The following is a 19,398-nucleotide window of genomic DNA, read 5'->3' on the forward strand; positions in this document are numbered from 1 at the left end:
AGCTCTGAGAGAAAGGGATTCTGCGAGTTGCTGCTATTGTCACATGACAATTCCTGGTCCTTAGCGATACCACTGTCACGTGACAAGGGCCAGTACTACTGCTGCTGCTGCCGCCTCATTTTTCCCAGGAGCCCGAGCACGGTAGCTGCTGTTCACTCTCTTCTCTTCCTGTTTTGCATGGTAAGATTTTTCTGGTCCAAGCAAGGTGGGGGACAGTTTCACTAGCTTCCTTCGGAGCTGAAGACTCCAGGTAACCGAGAGAACTTGGGGAACGTGACTGTAAAACTGCCCCTTCCACCCCCATGTCTGCTGCATGTGTGACTGTACGTCCCAGATCTGCTGACTTTACTGGCACACACAGATTCTTGGTCCTGTTAGCACTTGCAGGAGCCAATCCAGGTACGGGAGAGACAATGCACCCGGAAATGGAAGTCACCAAATCTCCCAGCAGTGTGAGAGGAGATAGAAAGGAAGAGGGACTGAAAGAGACAGGAAAAATAATGAGAGGTGACGAGTTCCCAGTGCTACCCAGTCCTGTTACTGCATCATCACTGCAGATTGAGAGGAACAAGAGTAAAAAGGCAGTGCCCTATCTCTGCCTAGTAACCATGCTGCAAAGAAAATGTACTGCTCTTAGAGCCATTGTCAGGGAAACTCCCCAAAGTGTAGCATTTTATTCTGCTCCTCTACAGAAATTTGTTCAGTCTGTTAAAGGGAGGTTACATAAATGTCTTGGTTCATTTAGTCTCGGGGAGGATGCTGGCTCTGCACTGTAGTAAAGGGACCAAGCGGTTTTCAATATCAGAGTTTAGAATATCTGCACCCAAGGAAAGCCTGAGAATTTAGCTTTAAAATGGACCAAAACCCTTTATCACCCCGTCAGGTTGTAGAATAGCTTCCTGCGTGTCACTCCAGATCACCTGTTATATTAATTTAGATGGAATATATGTGCTAAGATAACCCAGTCTCTAAACAGTAAGAAGGTCAGGGGTTTGGTATACAGAGACCTCAGCCTGCTTAGTACAATGGCACATGCACCATTTTAACCTTTTATTGAAGATACAGAAAAGGAAAAACAGTTGAAGTGTTGAAATGTAAAGTATTAAGTAAGGCTTTCATTTTAACATTTCTTCTTCCCTTTCTTTCTAGCTGGAGAGAGCTTTAGAAGCAAAACCACCCTTGTTTGACAGTCTCTTAGGGCTTGTCTATACTTACCGCGCTGGTTCGGCGGCAGGCAATCGAACTTCTGGGTTCGATTTATCGTGTCTTGTCTGGACGCGATAAATCGAACTCAGAAGTGCTCCCCGTCGACTCCGGTAATCCTGCTCGCCGCGAGGAGTACGCGGAGTCGACGGGGGAGCCTGCCTGCCGGGTCTGGACGGCGGTAAGTTCGAACTAAGGTACGTCGACTTCAGCTACTTTATTCACGTAGCTGAAGTTGCGTACCTTAGTTCGATTTGGGGGTTTAGTGTAGACCAAGCCTTAGTATCAAAGATGGTAATAACTATCCTTTGGGGAAAAGACAAGAAGTTAATTGAGGTGGGCTAGAGCTATTGTGTTAAAGACCCATCCCATTTCATCTCAGGTAGTATTTTGGATTCAGCTAGAGCTGGTAGGGAGGGTGATGTCATTTGGATCCCTCTCGCTGGCCCGGTCTGGTCAGGACATCTCTCGGGATGATAAAAACCCAGCGTCCCAAAAGGTGGGTGTGGGCGGGGGGTGGCAGCCGTGATGGTGAAGCTTGCTTCAGTAGTCGCTCTCTGTTCTTCTGTCTATTCTAGTCCTCCCAAAGTCTCTTTCTTTAAGGACCAAAAAAGGGAGTGATGCCAGTGACACGTGAGGAAGCAGCCATGTGTTTAACCTAGGCAGAGCAGGGCCTTTAAGGTGAAAGGGAAGGGGCACTCTGCAAAGACATTGTGCAGGAGAATGACCAGATTCTGCTATCAGTGGTGAAGGATTTGTTTGTCCATATTTAGTAGGAGCTTTGTGGTCTCTGGTGTTCCCAGGGTGACTTCAGCTCTGGGTTCTTCTCTGGTTCCTGGAAGGTGGAAACATTCTACGCAATATCTTTCAAGCAGCCCAAAAATAACGGAGTAATTTTGTTTGAATTTGTCTCTCCTTTGGTTTCTTTCTTTCTTTTTCTTTTCTTTCTTCCCACTCTCATTTTGCGCTCTCTCCCTGCTTATTTCCTTCTCTCTCAATACCCCTGCCTTCCCTGAATCATGCTTTTTCCTCCCCTTTCCCCTCTTCTCTCTTAATATTTTACCCCCACTCTTCATCTTTTAATACTCTCTTCACCTCCCTAACAGTTTCTTCTCCTTCCTCACTCAGCCCAGTTTCTCATTCAGACCCCCCAAAATTACCACTCTTAGGTCATGACCCCTCCATTCCAGTCTACCCCATACAAGTAATACATCAGTCACGCTGTCACATACAGACCTAGCCACTTACACACCAGTCATCCTGCCATTCTGCCCCTCAGGCCTACGTCTCTCACACATTAGTCACTTTTCCATTCACCCCTCGTCACACACCAACCTACTTCTTTGGATAGCGGAATCTCTCCCAGAGGGGCCTTGAGGTCCCATCCACATGAAAGTGGCAGAGATAGTTTTCCCTGGTTTCCATGGAGGAGTATAGTAAGAATGGGGAGACCAGAAGTTGGCCTCTCTCCTTCTCCATGTTGAAGGGAAGGGATCTCTGAGTCCTCATTCATTGACCTGTTCCCCTTAGTGAGGTAGGGGTGAATCCTGGAGGCAACCATGCTGGACAAGTAAGTGGGAGCAGGCAGTGCTAGCATAGAACAGGTCATTGTTACTTCTCTTAAGCAGCCCCATGGCCTAGATAGGTCACCACCATCAGCAAATGCCTGGCGGCATGCTCCCTGTTATGTATTGACTCCTGATAGCTCCCAAAGCTTGTGGGCAGAGACTGTATTCTCCTCTCTCCTCCATTTGGGAAAGAGGGTCAGAGATACCACACCACTGCCAATCTCCCTCTGCCCAGGGTTTCCAAGGGGGAAAGAACTGTGACATTGACCTGTCACCAGTCAGTCACACATATAGAATGGCTGTTCCTCCACCCTTGGGGCTGGTTCTGTTCTCTAGCAGGCCCTGGTCTCTAACAGGCTGGGTTAGAGATGTGCAAGTGGCGCAGTAATACTCTGCCATAGTCCCTCACTGTGTGGAGATCTCTGAATCTCCTACAGGGGGCACAACACATTTCACAGCACATCTGACTTTCCCAGGAGCTACAGTAACTCCTCACTTAAAGTCGTCCCGCTTAACGTTGTTTCGTTGTTATGTTGCTGATCAATTAGGGAACATACTCATTTAAAGTTGTGCAATGCTCCACTCATACGTTGTTTGGCTGTCTGCTTTCTCCACAGCTGGCAGCCTCCCTACGCCTCCCTCTCCCCCCAGCGCCTCCCGCCCACCGGCAGACCCCGTGGATCAGCACCTTCCCTCTCCTCTCCGCCGCCTCCTGCCCGTGGCAATCAGCTGGCATGCAGCGTTTTGGAGGGAGGAGCGAGGACTCGGCGCGCAGGCTCCCCCTCCCTCCCCTGCCTCCCGAACGCGGCAATCAATTGGCTTGCGGCGTTTAGAAGGGAGGGGAGGGAGGGGAGAGGAGCCAGGACGCAGCGTGCGAAGTAAAGGGGGAGGAGGTGGGGGGGTGAGAAGAGGCGGGTCAAGGGTGGGGGTTTGGGGGAAGGGGTGGAGTGGGCAGGCTGAGGGTTCAGCCCCCCGCCATTGGTACTTACAGAGTAGGGGAAGCTGCCCTGGAACCTAACCCCCCCTATTTATATTAATTCTTATGGGGAAATTGGATTTGCTTAACATTGTTTCACTTAAAGTCATATTTTTCAGGAACTACAACGTTAAGTGAGGTGTTACTGTATTTCCTTTCCATACAGATGAAATGTCCCCGCCAGCAAAGAGAGGGACAAAGTTTTTTGTAGCAAGATGTGACAAACCCTGATATTGCTCATTTTTCCTACCCAGAGCAGAATTTCCAATTAAAAAACTGGACATAATCTCCCTCATAGAACGAGAGGAAGAGCCTTGGGTTCATGATCTCCAGGGCTACGAGGAAAAGGAGATGCTGAGTGGCACCTGTGCAGGTGAGGAATAAGCTAAACTGTCTGGAGAACTGTCAGTGAGTTGAATGAAACTCTGGAATTTCCCCAGAAATGCTGTGAGCTTGCACCATTTTGTCCCACTATTGTAACCAATACTCATGTTCTCAAGACAGATATCTCCGAGGGCTTCCCAGTCATACTGATTGACTTCAGGTGAGAGTCTGTGACCTCACTTGTTTTTCCTCTGAGAGTTCAGAGGGAATGTGAAAGGAGAATAGGGCCTCTCCCTCTCTTTTGCGGAAGAATCTGCTCTCAGTTCATGATTTTAGGCCTGTTTGAAACCTGGAACCCTTCTTGTCCTGAAACCCTATTTCAAGCTAGACGATGAGCGCTCTGGGACAGGAACTCTACTTATTAGTTGTTTGTACAGTGTCTAGGGCAATGGGACCCTGATCCTTGATTGTGTCTCCCAGGAGCTGCGGTCAACTTGATTTCATTTAATTGACTAAATTTTAAAAAATCAATTCTCTCTTTAAACAATATAACTTAATTTATAACATTTCCTATATATTTGTTAATGGTGCTTTTCTGCTCGACTGTATTCAGAAGGTTCTTTTCAGTAGGCTTGAGAGCAGGACCACTCTTACTATCTTATGGGTTACCTGTAAAAACAGTAGGTACCATGTGTTCATATGGAAATATGATATTCTCTTTCTGTTCCCTTTCCCAAGGTTTCCTTTCTCTCCACTGACTCATCTCTAGATTCTCATTTTATTCTAACAGGTGATGGGATTGTGAGTGAGAATGGGAAGGAGAATCTGCACCAGGACAGTCATGAGCCAATGGAACCACATGGCACATTACCAGGAGCATCCCAAAGGAATATTTCCCAGAGTCCTGAGCAGGATAAAGTCTGTGAGGGTCAGCACAGATCAGAAAGGCATCAAAGAACTCCTCCAGGGAAGAGACTAGGTCAATCAACTGCATGTGAAATAGGTTTTAGGAAACTACCAGACATTATCCAGCTGGGAAATCCCAAGATGGGGAAACCAATAATATGTGATGACTGTGGGAAAAGCTTCCGGCTGAGATCAAACCTCAGACAGCATCAAAGGATTCACACTGGAGAGAAACCCTTTGGATGTGCCGAGTGTGGGGAAAGTTTCCGGCAGCGCTCACATCTTATTCAGCATAAGACAAAGCACACGGGGGAGAGACCCTATGAATGTACCGAGTGTGGGAAAAGCTTCAGTATGAGCTCAAAACTCATTCGGCATCAGATAATCCACACAGGAGAAAAACCCTATAAATGTGGTGAGTGTGGCAAGAGCTTCATTGGGAACTCACAGCTTATCCTGCACCAGAGAGTCCACACGGGTGAGAGACCCTACAAATGTGGTGACTGTGGGAAGAGCTTCAGTGTGAGCTCAGCTCTTACTCAACATCAGAGAACGCACACTGGAGAGAAACCTTATGAATGTGCCGAGTGTGGGGAAAGCTTCCGGCAGCGCTCACACCTTATTCAGCATCAGAGAATCCATACGGGTGAGAGACCCTATGAGTGTTCCAAGTGTGGAAAGAGCTTCAGTGTGAGCTCTGCCCTCATTCAGCATCAGAGATTCCACACAGGGGAAAGACCTTATGAATGTGCTGAGTGTGGGAAAAGCTTCACAGTGAGCTCACACCTGATTCAGCACCGGAGAGTCCACACAGGGGAAAAGCCCTACGAATGTGCTGACTGTGGGAAAGGCTTCCTTTGGAGATCAGCCCTTCTTCGACATCAGAGAATCCACACAGGACAGAAACCCTATGAGTGTACCGAGTGTGGGGAAAGCTTCCGACAGAGCGCACACCTTATTCAGCATCAGAGAATCCACACTGGGGAGAGACCCTATGAATGTGCCAACTGTGGAAAGGGCTTCACTGTGAGCTCTGCCCTCATTCGACATCAGAGAATCCACATGGGAGGGAAACCCTAAAAATGGGCTAAAAGCTTCATGTCAGATATCCCTCCAGAGTCTCCCAATAGATAGTAGCCAGGCATGTTTCTTGCTTTGAGTCCATAAGGCTCTTCTCTTTTCACAGAGAATGAAAAATGCCTTGTTGAGGATGGTCAAGTTAAACAAAGAGGAAATGTTGGTGCAGGGAGAAGGGTCATGTAGGGACCTGAGGTGTGGAGAGGAATGTATGCTGGGAGCCTGAGCCAGAGACCGGGAGGTGCTGTGGGCAGCAGGAGGATTGAGCCTTTGGAGATAAAAGGGAAGCTGTTGGTATAGTTGGAGAGAAGTCCCCCATGAGAACCAGAGCTGGAACTAACAAGGACTGTGCCAGGGGAAAGGACTGGGCCCAGTATCATTGGTGCCCATGTGGAAACGCAGAAAGGGGTAGCGATCCAAGGGCTTGATGAGTCTTGGCAGTCTCTCCGTCATATCTCAGAGTAGCAGCCGTGTTAGTCTGTATCCGCAGATGCATCCAAAGAAGTGGGCTGTAGCCCACGAAAGCTTATGCTCTAATAAATTTGTTAGTCTCTAAGGTGCCACAAGTACTCCTGTTCTTTCTCCGTCATATCGTGAATCTTAGCTCCAGGCAAGCAGCACAGTTCTCAGTTTTCCTGGTCAGGATGGCAGATAGATGACTCAGTTCCCCTTAGGATCTTGGGATCTTGGTAGGATTTATCAAATGAAGATCTCAATCCCTTTTGTTTCAATGACTATGAATTCCCAGATTTTTGGTTAAAAGAAGAACAGGAGGACTTGTGGCACCTTAGAGACTAACAAATTTATTAGAGCATAAGCTTTCGTGGACTATAGCCCACTTCTTCGGATGCATATAGAATGGAACATATATTGAGGAGATATATATACACACATACAGAGAGCATAAACAGGTGGGAGTTGTCTTACCACCTCTGAGAGGCCAATTAATTAAGAGAAAAAAAACTTTTGAAGTGATAATCAAGCTAGCCCAGCACAGACAGACAGTTAGATAACAAGTGTGAGAATACTTACAAGGGGAGATAGATTTCAATGTTTGTAATGGCCCAACCATTCCCAGTCCTTATTTAAACCGGAGTTGATTGTGTCTAGTTTGCATATCAATTCTAGCTCAGCAGTTTCTCGTTGGAGTCTGTTTTTGAAGTTTTTCTGTTGTAATATAGCCACCCGCAGGTCTGTCACTGAATGACCAGACAGGTTAAAGTGTTCTCCCACTGGTTTTTGAGTATTTTGATTCCTGATGTCAGATTTGTGTCCATTAATTCTTTTGCGTAGAGACTGTCCGGTTTGGCCAATGTACATGGCAGAGGGGCATTGCTGGCACATGATGGCATATATCACATTGGTAGATGTGCAGGTGAACGAGCCCCTGATGGTATGGCTGATGTGATTAGGTCCTATGATGATGTCACTGGAATAGATATGTGGACAGAGTTGACATCGGGGTTTGTTACAAGGATAGGTTCCTGGGTTAGTGGTTTTGTTCAGTGATGTGTGGTTGCTGGTGAGTATTTGCTTTAGGTTGGGGAGTTGTCTGTAAGCGAGGACAGGTCTGTCTCCCAAGATCTGTGAGAGTAAAGGATCATCTTTCAGGATAGGTTGTAGATCTCTGATGATGCGCTGGAGAGGTTTTAGTTGGGGGCTGAAGGTGACAGCTAGTGGTGTTCTGTTATTTTCTTTGTTGGGCCTGTCTTGTAGGAGGTGACTTCTGGGTACTCGTCTGGCTCTGTCAATCTGTTTTTTCACTTCAGCAGGTGGGTATTGTAGTTTTAAGAATGCTTGATAGAGATCTTGTAGGTGCTTGTCTCTATCCGAGGGATTGGAGCAAATGCGGTTATATCTTAGAGCTTGGCTGTAGACAATGGTAAGACAACTCCCACCTGTTTATGCTCTCTGTATGTGTGTATATATATCTCCTCAATATATGTTCCATTCTATATGCATCCGAAGAAGTGGGCTATAGTCCACGAAAGCTTATGCTCTAATAAATTTGTTAGTCTCTAAGGTGCCACAAGTCCTCCTGTTCTTCTTTTTGCGGATACAGACTAACACGGCTGCTACTCTGAAACCTTTCAGATTTTTGGTTATCTGTTACAAATTTCAACTTTGCCAATGTAAGGGGGCAGACTCACCCTGCGGCGCCTCCGGCTGGTCTCTTCCAGGAATTAGCTCGATTTCCAGCCTGGAGCGCCCTCTGCAGGCTGGTGATCCACCTTGTCACTGGCCCCCATGTCCCTCCCAGGACCCCGGTGCCCCTTTCTCTGCATGCTGCCCCTTGGCAGCACCCACACACACTGGGTCTCCCCTCCCAGGGGATCTCCCCACCCACTAACCCCACCTCGCCTCAGTGTAAGGCTACTGCCAGTCACCATCTAGCCCCACTCCCTGGGGCAGACTGCAGTATCAGCCACTCATCACAGGCAAGGTTGGGTTTGGACCTGCTGCCTTTGCCTACCCCTGGGCTGCCCTCTGCAACCCCCAGTACCTGTAGGCCCAATGCTAGGCTACAGCCTGGGGCTTTCCAGCCTGGAGCTCCCCAGCTCCTCTGCCTTTCCCCAGCCCTGCTCCACTCAGGTACCCTGTCTCAAGCTCCCTGCAGCCAGGCCCTTCTCTCTCTGGAGAAAGAGAGAGAGAGAGTAAGTGACGTCTTGCTCCTGGCTATAACTTGTGTTTGAGCTAGAGCTGATGTTTTAGAAAGAATCCACCATGTCCCTAGGTAATTATGGCAATAGTTAATCTCTCTGTTAAAAATGTGCACCCTATTTCTAGTCTGAATTTGTCTAGTTTCAGCTTCAGAATGGACCATTCTGCCTTTTTCTGACAGATTGTGTAGTGTATTGAAAATTGTGTTAAAATTATAACCTATCACTTTAAATTCTCAGGGGTTTTCCTGTCTTGCTTGCAGGTTAGTAGTGACTGTGACGTTGCACTCCATATGTTTATGGAAATATGCTTATGAGTGTGACTATAATGTAACTGGAATATGCTTTACGCAAAAGGTCTGTTGTAAGGTATTGCTACAAAGCTTATAATCTACTGAGTGAGTTCATCCTATTTGTATGAATGTATCATTCTTGTATCTGAAGCTAGAAATATGAAGTATTACTCTGAAGTCCTGTTGTAATTATGCAAAGTGTAGGCCATTAATGGTGGTTTAGAATCTTGATGGCTCCCATTAACCAGGACAATTGGTTGTAAATGGCTCTGTTTACTTGTAAGCCTGCCTGTGTTCCCGTGAGTCAGGCCAGAAAGAATGGAGGCTTGGGGTCTCACAGGACATATGACCATGTCACCTGGTACTGGAATCCATCTTAAACCTGGTGTTTTTCCATTTAGAAGGACGGGTGGGGACCCAGAGAGACAAAATATTCCCGCCTTGTGCCAAAGCCATAAAAGGGTGTGGAACAGAACAAAGGGGGCTGCCAGTCATGAGAAATCCCCTACCTGAGAAATTACTACCTGAGCTGGAACTAACAAGGACTGTGCCAGGAGAAAGGACTGGGCCCAGATTAGAAAGGAGTCTGGTCTGTGAAAGAAGCTTATTGGAACATCTCTGAGAGTGAGATTTACCTGTATTCAATTTCTTAAATGTATTAGGCTTAGACTTGGGTGTTTTGTTTTATTTTGCTTGGTAACTTACTTTGTTCTGTCTGTTATTACTTGAAACCACTTAAATCCTACTTTTTATACTTAATAAAATCACTTTTGTTTATTAGTAAACAAATTAATCACAAAGTAAGTGATTAATACTTAGGAGACTGTGCATATTTCTCTATCAGTGTTACAGAGGGTGGACAATTTATGAGTTTACCCTGTATAAGCTTTATACAGAGTAAAACTGATTTATTTGGGGTTTGGGAACTGGGTGTCTGTGTAGTGGAGATAGGTAACCTGCTGAGTGGTTTTCGGTTAAAGCCTACAGCTTTGGGGGCATGGTTCAGACCTGAGTCTGTGTTGCAGCAGACTAGTGTGTCTTGCTCAACAAGGCAGGGTTCTAGAGTCCCAAGCCATCAGGGAAAACAGGCTCAGAGGCAATTTCAGCACATCAGGTGACAGTCCCAAGGGGTTCTCTGTGACCAAACCCATCACAGTGGCCCTCTAAGGAAGTATGCTATCTGGGTCTTTCAGCAGTCAGTCTGCAAAGAGTCAACCTAGAGCAGGGCCGCCCAGAAGGGGGGGCAAGTGGGGCAATTTGCCCCAGTCCCCGCAGGGGCCCCCACGAGAATGTTGGGGGCTCCCCCCACCTTTCGCCTTCACCTTCCCCATCCCCGGGCGCCTCAGCGCGCCGCGTCCAGGAGCAGCCCCGGACAGCGCTGCAGTGGCGTGGCCTGAGCGCCTCCCGCTCGGAGCCGCATGGTAAGGGGGCGGGACTGTGAGCTCCTGCAGGCCGAGCAGCAGGAGCTCCTGGACATGGCTCGCTGAGGCTCTGGGAGAGGGGGTGAGCAGCATGGTAAGCCCCTCTGAGCCAGGCACCCCCCGAGCCCTGACCCCCAGCTCCGAGCCCAGCCCCTCTGAACCGGACACCCCCCAGCCCTGACCCCCAGCTCCGAGCCCAGCCCCTCTGAGCCGGACACCCCCCCCCCAACCCCATCCCCCTACAGCCCTGACCCCCAGCTCCGAGCCCAGCCCCTCTGAGCCGGACACCTCCCCGACTCCCCCACAGCCCTGACCCCCAGCTCCGAGCCCAGCCCCTCTGAGCCAGACACCTCCCCAAGCCCATCTCCCACAGCCCTGACCCCTAGCTCTGAGCCCAGCCTCTCTGAGCTGGGCACCCCCCGAGCCCATCCCCCACACCCCTGACCCTCAGCTCCGAGCCAGCCCCTCTGAGCCGGGAATCCCCCTCCCCCCTGCAGCTCTGTCCCCCAGCTCCGAGCCCAGCCCCTCTGAGCCGGGCACCCCCCCAACCCAGACCCCAGCTCCCCACCCAGCCCCGGGCCACAGTAGTGCCACCCCCATGCAGCGACAGCCCATTGGCACCAACCATCACCCAGCGACAGCCCATTATGTAATTGTAAATGTATACATACCATTAAAGCATTTAATGTTTTTAAATAATGTATTTCGTGTATTTTCAAATTATTAAAAATTATTTTTTGAATGTATTTCACTGGTTATTTTTTACATTTCCAAATACATGTTACTATAGTATTGCAACTTATTTTTTATGAAAGGGCCCCCCAAAATTGCTTTGCTCCAGGCCCCCCTTGAATCCTCTGGGTGGCCCTGACCTAGAGCAGGGGTTCTCAAACTTCATTGCACCGTGACCCCCTTCTGACAACAAAAGTTACTACATGACCCCAGGGGGCCTGTAGCCTTAGCCCCACTGTCGAAGGTGGTGCAGCTCGGGCTTTGGTCCCGGCCCCAGACCCCAGCAAGTCTAATGACAGCCATGGTGACCCCATTAAAATGGGGTCCCAACCCACTTTGGGGTCCCATCCCACAGTTTGAGAATCGCTGACCTAGAGCAAGGTGGGGGGAGTTGGGCCTCTCTGCCTTAGGGTGCAACATGGTTTTGGTTCTGGTGTGTGAAAATTCTGGATCTTAAGAAATAAAGTAGTGTTTTACGTTGCAACCTTCCAGAAGGATAAAAACATAAAATACTTCAGCTTCTCTATTTGTATATTGTGAACATAACAGATTAAAGAGTCATCTACTATCAGAAATCTCTTCCCCATGTAAGTATTTGTAGACTGTGATTCAGTCAGCTCTTAACCCTCTCTTGGATAAACTAAATAGATTGATCTTCTTTAATTTCTCACTATAGGGCATGTTTTCCAGAGCTCAGATAACTCTTGTGTGATTTTTCAACATCCTTTTTGAAGTGTGGAAGGCAAAAATGTATGCAGAATTCCAGTATCAGTCTCACCATTGCAGTATACAGAAGTAAAATCGCCTCCCTACTCCTTTTTCCTCCACCTTCATGCACAGAACATCCTCTGTCTTCAGGCATGAAACAGAACATGACACATCTCTTGCCTATCCAGAGCCAGGAATAGAATCCAGGAATCCTGATCTCCAGCATTCCAATGCTGTCTCACAAATAACTGTGTGCCCCACTGACAAGGTGGGTCATGCCCTTCTCTAGTGGGTGGTCCACGTGATGTCTAATAGCATGCTAAACCTATCATCATCATCGGCAATCCCTTGATTCGAGGATGATCTCTACCACAGATTTATATATGGGTCCTCCTGAGATGACTCAGGAGTCCGATCCTGGAACCACAGATCCACCCGCAGTAGGTACAGACATTTCCTGGCAGGTCAACTGTCTGTGGGAGAAAGTTCCTTCTTTTTCCTTCCTTCTCTCTCTATTTTCAGCTTTGAGGGCAAGGCACTTCTCTTCAAAGCAGGCTACTGCCTGATGGAGGATGTGGCGCCATTCAAGTTGGTTGGTGGTTCGCTTCTCCCAGCTTGTGATGTCCACATGATTTTTCTTAACATACTGTGATAAATGAAAGGGGGGGGGGCTTCCTTTTATTGACATCCAGCCAGACAGTTAACTATAAAACCCCTCTTAGTAGTTGTTCTCTACTTGCTTTACCTGTAAAGGGTTAAAAAGTCTCCCTGCATAGGTAAAAGGAAGGGAGTGGGCACCTGACCAAAAGAGCCAATGGGAAGGCTAAAACTTTTTAAAATTGGGGGGAAAACGTCCCCTTTGTCTGTCTGTGTTGTTCTCCTGGAGAGAAGGGACACTGCAGCTATGCGGTAAGAGCTTGGGCCAGGTATGAAAAATCAAAGATTATACCTAGAAACTACTCATTTTAAACCCCAGATATGTAAGTACACATATGGAAATGTCTAGGAAGATGGGATGAGGTTTATTTCTTTTATTTCTTTATGTCTTGTGGATTCCTCTGTGCTAACCCCAGGTGCTTTTGTTTTGCTTGTAACCTTTACACTGACCATCAAGAAAGCTATTCTTGATTCTTAATTTTTGTATTTGCTCTTTTTAAATCTATCAATAGCCTGAGTTTTTAGATGTTTTTTTTTTAAATAAAACGTACCTTTTTTAAGAACAGGATTGGAGTTCTGTGTCCTAAGAGGTTTGTACACATGTCGTTTAATTAGCTGGTGGCAACAGTTGATTTCCTTTGTTTTCTTTTTCAGCTCTTCCCTGGAGGAGTGTGGGGGGGTGAAAGGGCTTGAGAGTACCCCACAGGAAGGAATTTCCAAGTGCACCTTCCTGGGTTCTCAAAGGGATTTTTGCACTTGGGTGGTGGCAGCATCTACCCATCCAAGGTCAGAGAAAAGCTGTAACGTTGGGAATTTAATAAAAGCCTGGAGTGGCCAGTATTAATTTTTAAAATCCTTGCAGGCCCCCACCTTCTGCACTCAAAGTGCCAGAGTGGGGAATCAGCCTTGACAGATACGCTTTCAGTTTGTCTTTTTGGCATTTCCTCTGACCACCATGGGATCTCTGACCATGGGTGAGCTGAGAGTAGACGACTTGTTTTTGGAGGCGAGAGTCTGGCATCCGCACACAATGTCCAGCCAGTTACTGCTCTAGAACAAGTGGAAGCAGTGTGTGTTGTGGTTCTGAAGAACCTCAGTTCAAACATATTGGGGAAAAATATGTGAGCGTGTATTTAAAGAACAAGGCAGCCACACTGAGGTGTTCTAGCTAAAACCATATTTAAAAGAAAGGGCTGGGGGGTGCTTGTGGTTAAGGTTCTGTGAGCTACAATTCAGGAGATGTATGTTCAGCTCTATGATGGGCTATGATATTGGTATTAATTATACTGTATCTTAGTTCCCCATCTACAAACAAGGGATGATAATGCTTTCACCAGCACTAAATCTACAGGATTTTGTTAAGATTAGTTTAGTTATAGGCAAATTAGTTTGATATTTACCAGATATCTCATTAAATCGTTTGCCTTAAATGCCACACATGGAGTGTCACAAAACATGGACACTCTACTATTCCTGTAATGAGTGTAAAATGAAAGGCCTGGGTAGGATGTGGCACATCAGAAGATTTGAAAATTCCTTCAGTTTTGGTGGGAAAGAAATTGTCTCTCCTCATTATTCAACTGCATGTGCAGCTGCACGCTAGCACTTTTGCACATGGTACCTGCAAAAGGGAGGCTGCCATTTAGAAAATTTGGGTCTAAGTGTAATTAGCGTGGCACTGATTAAAACACTAAGTGGGAGAACTCAGATAACATCCCATGGTTACTTCATAAGTTAACAGTGAAAATATCCCTATCCCCTGTTCATTTGCGGTTTAAAGGTGGTGCATCTGTAGCTGGCAAGATAGACTAGAGAGCCCAAGGGGACTGTCTGTGACTCCATGGTAAGACTGTTAGTGATCTAGGAGTTCACACGTGTTACTGGGTTGGTGAAATCTAATTATAGAACACACCACCAGTTTGGGGTGTCTGCTAGGGTTACCAACTCTCTAATCCCACAAAATCAAAGACCTTAGCAGCACCCCTGCCCCAAGGCCCCACCCCACCACTCTCTACATTCCCCTTCAGGGGCTTGCTCTCCCCCACCCTAACTCACTTTCACTGGGCTGGGGCAGAGGGTTGGGGTGCGGGAGGGGGTGAGGGCTCTAAATGGGGGTGCTGGCTCTGAGGTGGGGCCAGAAATGAGGGTTTCAGGGTGTAGGAGGGGGCTCCGGGCGGGGAGTTGGGGTGCAGGAGGGGGTGAGGGCTCGGGTTAGGGATGAAGGGTTTGGAGTATAGGAAGGGGTTCCAGGCTGGGAGGTGGGGCCAAGGGATTTGGAATGTGGAAGGGAGCTGCAGGTTGAGGCAGGGGGTTGAGGTGCAGGAGGGGGCAAGGGCTCTGGGCTGGGGGTGTGCGCTCTGGAGTGCAGGAGGAGGCTCCGGGTTTGGGGGGGCTCAGGGCTCAGGACAGGGGGTTGGGGTGCAGGAGGGGGTACAGGCCCTGGGCTGGAGGTGTGGGCTCTGGGGTGGGGCCGGGGATGAGGGGTTTGGGATGCAGGAGATGTCTCTGGGTTTGGGGGGGCTCAGGGTTGGGGCACAGGCTTACTTTGGGGGGCTCCTGGTCAGCAGCGCAGCGGGGCTAAGGCAGGCTCCCTGCCTGTCCTGGCTCCGTGCTGCGCCCCAGAAGTGGCCAGCAGGCCCCTAGGTCAGAACTCTCTCCCACACCCTAAATCCCTCCTTGACTCTGAACCCCCTGCCCCAGGTCAAAACTCCCTCCCACACCCTAACTCCCTCTCAGACCCCACACCTCAACCCCCTGCCCCAGGTCAGAACCCCCTCCCGCACCCTAACTCCCACCCACACCCTGCACCACCTCCTGCACGCCAACTCCCTACCCCAGCCCGGAGCCCCCTCCTGCACCCCAAAACCCTCATTCCCAGCCCCAACCCAGAGCCTGAACCCCCAGCTGAAGCTCTCACCCTTTCCTGCACCCCAACCCCCTGCCCCAGCGCAGTGAAAGTGAGTGAGGGTGGGGGAGAGCGAGCAATGCAGGGAGGGGGGCTGGAGTGAGTGGGGGGCATGGCCTCAGACAAGGGGCGGGGAAGGGGTGGGCCTCAGGGCAGGGCAAGGGTGTTCAGTTTTGTGCAGTTACAAAGTTTAGCAACCCTACCTAATTGTGGGGAGGGCTGTAGGATAAATATGAGATTAAAGAATTAGAGTTAGCTTAAGTTTGCTTAAGGAAATATATATATTGTAAAGAAAGGTCCTGACTAGCAAGTAGAAGGAAGGCCTTGAAACTAATGAGTTACAGTATAAAGGCCAGAAGGAATGATGTTGGGAGGATATCTGGTTCAAAGAATAACTGATGAGATAAGGAGAGGTTACTAAAAAAAAGGCCTCTCACTGACAGGGATGATTGCAGATGGCTGTAAAATGAGCCAACATGACCCTTCTTATGTGAACCCAGGTGCAATGGGAAAACTTTTGGTTAGCATGAAGCAGGGGAGGAAGGGCCTTGGGGAGAAAGGAGATTGTAAATCTTATCTGGATTAAAACTGGAATTAAGGGTGAACTGTCTCAAACTGATTTTCAGCTGAAGTCAGTACTTGGTAGTGACATTACTTATTTGTTGAAGGGTATAAAACAATAAACTCTTAAGGGGTTCATTGCTAATACCTGCCTGATCACATTGGAGCGGACCAATATGGGTCTAAGCACTACTACCTTTTGCCTGTTTGTAAGTATCTTAATCACATACTTATAAATGTTTTGTGACTGTTTGAGTGTAGAGACTACTTATTTTTAGGCTGTTAGGCATGTTTAGAGCAATTGTATAAAAGTCCATTTGGCTTTTGGACTCCATAAAGGAATTTAATATAAAATTAGTGTCTGGTGGTTTCCCATATACATAATTTCTAATATTATTAATAATTGCAACAGGGGGCATCCTGTATTAAACTTCACTCACAGGGCAGGGGGTAGTGATGCCAAATTCAAGTAAAAGTCAGTGTTGCCTGATTTAAGGAGGTTAATATTATTATTTTAGATAATATGGGTTAGAGACTTGCCAGTTAATCTGATCAGAAGATAATAATGTTCTTGTCCCAGAATCAGGCTACACAGAGTTTACAGGGACCCTCGGTATGTCTGACAAGGATGCTCACACTGAGACAAATGTAGCCTTAAAGACTTTTATTGAGGTAAGTGGAATAGTAATCAAATAGTAATCAAATGGTAAAATAATCATTGTTACAAAGGCAATAATAGTGTTTTAGAGATACATGTGATATTATATAGTATAAAGCTTTTGATTAATATACTCACACCCTTCCTTGATAACCTGGTGGTAAGAGACAAAATATCAGCCTCGCCTCTGGCATGCCAAGAAAGTTCAGGTCCAGGTTCCTCAATTCTTGAGTGGGAGGTGCAGAGTTTAGGAGAAGCTAAAAAGCAAAGAGCTATAGATGACTAAAGAAGCTAACTTAGAGTTTTACTTAACTCACTGACTTAAAGTTTGCAATTAAGACCTAACAGACTAATAGACAAAATGATAATAAACAAAGAACTAAGAATGGAGAAGCCTCCGTGACATGATGGGTCACCCCTCTTACAGAGCTTGAACCTTCTATGTCCAAACTTAGTTTCCTCACCCACAGAAATGTTGGGGTATACTTACTCCATAGGCTGGTATGTTTGTACATACTGATGACCTATACATACATATTAATGACTTTAGCTCATTCTCACATCTGTTATTTCTGGACTAACTGGTTATTTCGGTTCTTTCCAAGTTCTTTGTCGTGTATCTGTTAAGTTTAAAGAGGGCATGAATTTAGGAAGTCCCTTTATACCAACCTGCTTCAACGCATCCTTCATCTATCTGTGTTATAGGCCACAGCCATATATGGACCTTAGGCTTTAGTTCATCACCACCTATCTAGGTGAAAGGTCCCACACCTATGTATGCTAACTTTGCCTTAGCTCAATGTACAAGATGTGGCCTGTAGGTCCCTTGCATTGCAGCCAAAAAATATTCTAATATAAACCTATAATAACCTATTATAATAAAACAAATAAACCCATAAAAAATAAGAAACCCATAAGGAAAGAGATATATACAGTAATTCCTCACTTAACGTCGTTCCAGTTAATGTTGTTTCATTGTTATGTTGCTGATCAATTAGAGAACATGCTCGTTTAAAGTTGTGCAATGTTCCATTATAATGTTGTTTGGGCAGCCGCCTGCTTTGTCCACTGCTTGCAGAAAGAGCAGCCCGTTGGATCATAGCTGGTGGGGGCTTGGAACCAGGGTGGACCAGCAGCCCCACTATCAGCTCCCCACTCCCCTAAGTTCCCTGTGCAGCAGCTGCCCAGAAGGCTATCAATTGCCGGGCAGTTCAGCTGTCCCTCCCACCACTGCTGTGTGCTGCTCCTGCCCTCTGCCTTGGAACCTCCTGCTTGCTGTGCAAGGGTGGGGGGAAGAGGGGTGCTAATGTCAGGGTGTCCCCCTCCTCCCGCTCCTGTACCCCATCTCCATAGAACAGGGTTGGGGGGAACAAGACAGGGCTCAGGACGGAGGGAGCTTGCTGGCAGCAGCTGCTGTCTCAACTTGCTGATCTACTTAAAAAGGCAATGTACTTAGAGAGGGGTCAGTGTACTTAAAGGGGCAATGTGTGTCTCTCTCTCACATGGTGTGTGTGTGTCTGTCTGTCTGTCTCTCTCTCTCTCTCACACACACACAAAACATACATATATATGGTGTGATTCTCTGTCTCTCTCTGCCATGCTATGTCTCCTCCCTCATTTGTGTTGCCTTGTAGAGTGTGAGGCTACATTAACAGCAGTATGTTAACCTTTGAGGGCTCAGCCGAGTGCTATTTCATCATTTAGCACAATGGGTCTTAAACTTTTTTACTGGTGACCCCTTTCACATCGCAAGCCTCTGAGTACGACTCTCCTCCCCAATAAATTAAACACACTTTTTAATATATTAAACACCATTATAAATGCTGGAGGCAAGCGGGGTTTGGGGTGGAGGTTGGCAGCTTGCGACCCCCCCATGTAATGACCTCGCGACCCCCTGAGGGGTCCCAACCCCCAGTTTGAGAACCTCTGATTTAGCAGTAAGGCATTCCCTGGGAAATATTCCATCCTCTTTCACCCTCTGACTCCACCACCTCAAACAAGCTTCACCATCATCATTGCTGTGTACAGTATTAAATTGTTTGTTTAAAACTTATACTGTGTATATAATAAAATATAGTCTTGTCTGGTGAAAAAAATTTCCCTGGAACCCAACCCCCCCCATTTACATTAATTCTTATGGGGAAATTGGATTAGCTTAACATCATTTTGCTTAAAGTAGCATTTTTCAGGAACATAACTACAACAGTAAGCAAGGAGTTACTGTATAGGCAAGCAAGCCACATCAGAGAGGATGGGGACAAGTGATCCTATGTGGTGGTGTGGCTGCTGTTTAAAGTGTCCTAGATATCTTTTTTCTCCAGTGTTTAAAGACAGAGTTGATTAGACTCAATTTGTAGTCCTTGTTTCTGCTTATCAATCACTGGTGCTGAAATCAGTGATCTAGGGGGATGAAGCTTAAACCAGTGTTGTGATGAAAGGCAATATAGTGAGGGAAGCAGCATGAGGTTCCCCATTACCCAGAGAAATCAGTAAGAGCTGACATCATGGGTGTTGGGTGAACCACGGGCTCGGGGAAGCTGGCCTCCGGCCTACCCCTCCTGCCCCCTGGCCTACCTGAAGCCCAGAGTCGTCCCCCCCGCCCCCCGCCGTGGCTGTCAGCCCCCTCCTCCCATCCCCGGGTCACCCGAGTGTCTCCAGCCCCAGAGTGCCCGGTGGGAAGCAGGCAGTTCCCCCCCTCACAGCCCCGGAGCACCGAGCAGGCAGGCGGCACACAGTCTCCCTCCCCCGC

The 19,398-nt window shown here is 47.5% G+C and overlaps 1 protein-coding gene and 1 long non-coding RNA gene across 11 annotated transcripts in view; one reads left to right on the forward strand and one right to left on the reverse strand.

Annotated features, from left to right (window-relative positions):
- Positions 1 to 63: 63 nt before the first annotated feature.
- Positions 64 to 6,610, forward strand: LOC101932404 (zinc finger protein 501-like). Of its 9 annotated transcripts, none has more exons than XM_042854090.2 (3): positions 64 to 180; positions 4,002 to 4,120; positions 4,841 to 6,610. In XM_042854090.2, exons 2-3 carry the CDS (start codon positions 4,099 to 4,101, stop codon positions 6,055 to 6,057), a joined length of 1,239 nt encoding a protein of 412 aa, XP_042710024.1. In that variant the 5' UTR covers positions 64 to 180; positions 4,002 to 4,098; the 3' UTR covers positions 6,058 to 6,610. The 9 variants fall into 9 exon arrangements, with proteins under 9 accessions (XP_042710024.1, XP_023968376.1, XP_042710027.1 ...); XM_024112608.3 differs by having other exon boundaries at positions 65 to 180; positions 4,862 to 6,610; XM_042854093.2 differs by having other exon boundaries at positions 68 to 180; positions 4,007 to 4,120.
- Positions 6,611 to 16,638: 10,028 nt separating this feature from the next.
- The window catches only part of LOC101931646 (uncharacterized), a 36,407-nt gene continuing 33,647 nt past the window's right edge, over positions 16,639 to 19,398 (reverse strand). For both annotated transcript variants that reach the window (XR_010590819.1, XR_257191.4), the window contains one exon: positions 16,639 to 16,906. This is a non-coding gene — a long non-coding RNA (uncharacterized LOC101931646). The remainder of the gene's footprint in view (positions 16,907 to 19,398) is intronic.

This window comes from Chrysemys picta, chromosome 10, assembly GCF_011386835.1.
Source record: "Chrysemys picta bellii isolate R12L10 chromosome 10, ASM1138683v2, whole genome shotgun sequence".
Lineage (NCBI taxonomy): Eukaryota > Metazoa > Chordata > Testudines > Emydidae > Chrysemys > Chrysemys picta.

Bases quoted from the DNA above. Each gene is read 5' to 3' on its own strand.
- LOC101932404 (XM_042854090.2), top strand. From the start codon at position 4,099: ATGCTGAGTGGCACCTGTGCAG. The intron at 4,121-4,840 runs GTGAGGAATAAG...ACTCATCTCTAG, and splicing joins GCTGAGTGGCACCTGTGCAG to ATTCTCATTTTATTCTAACA.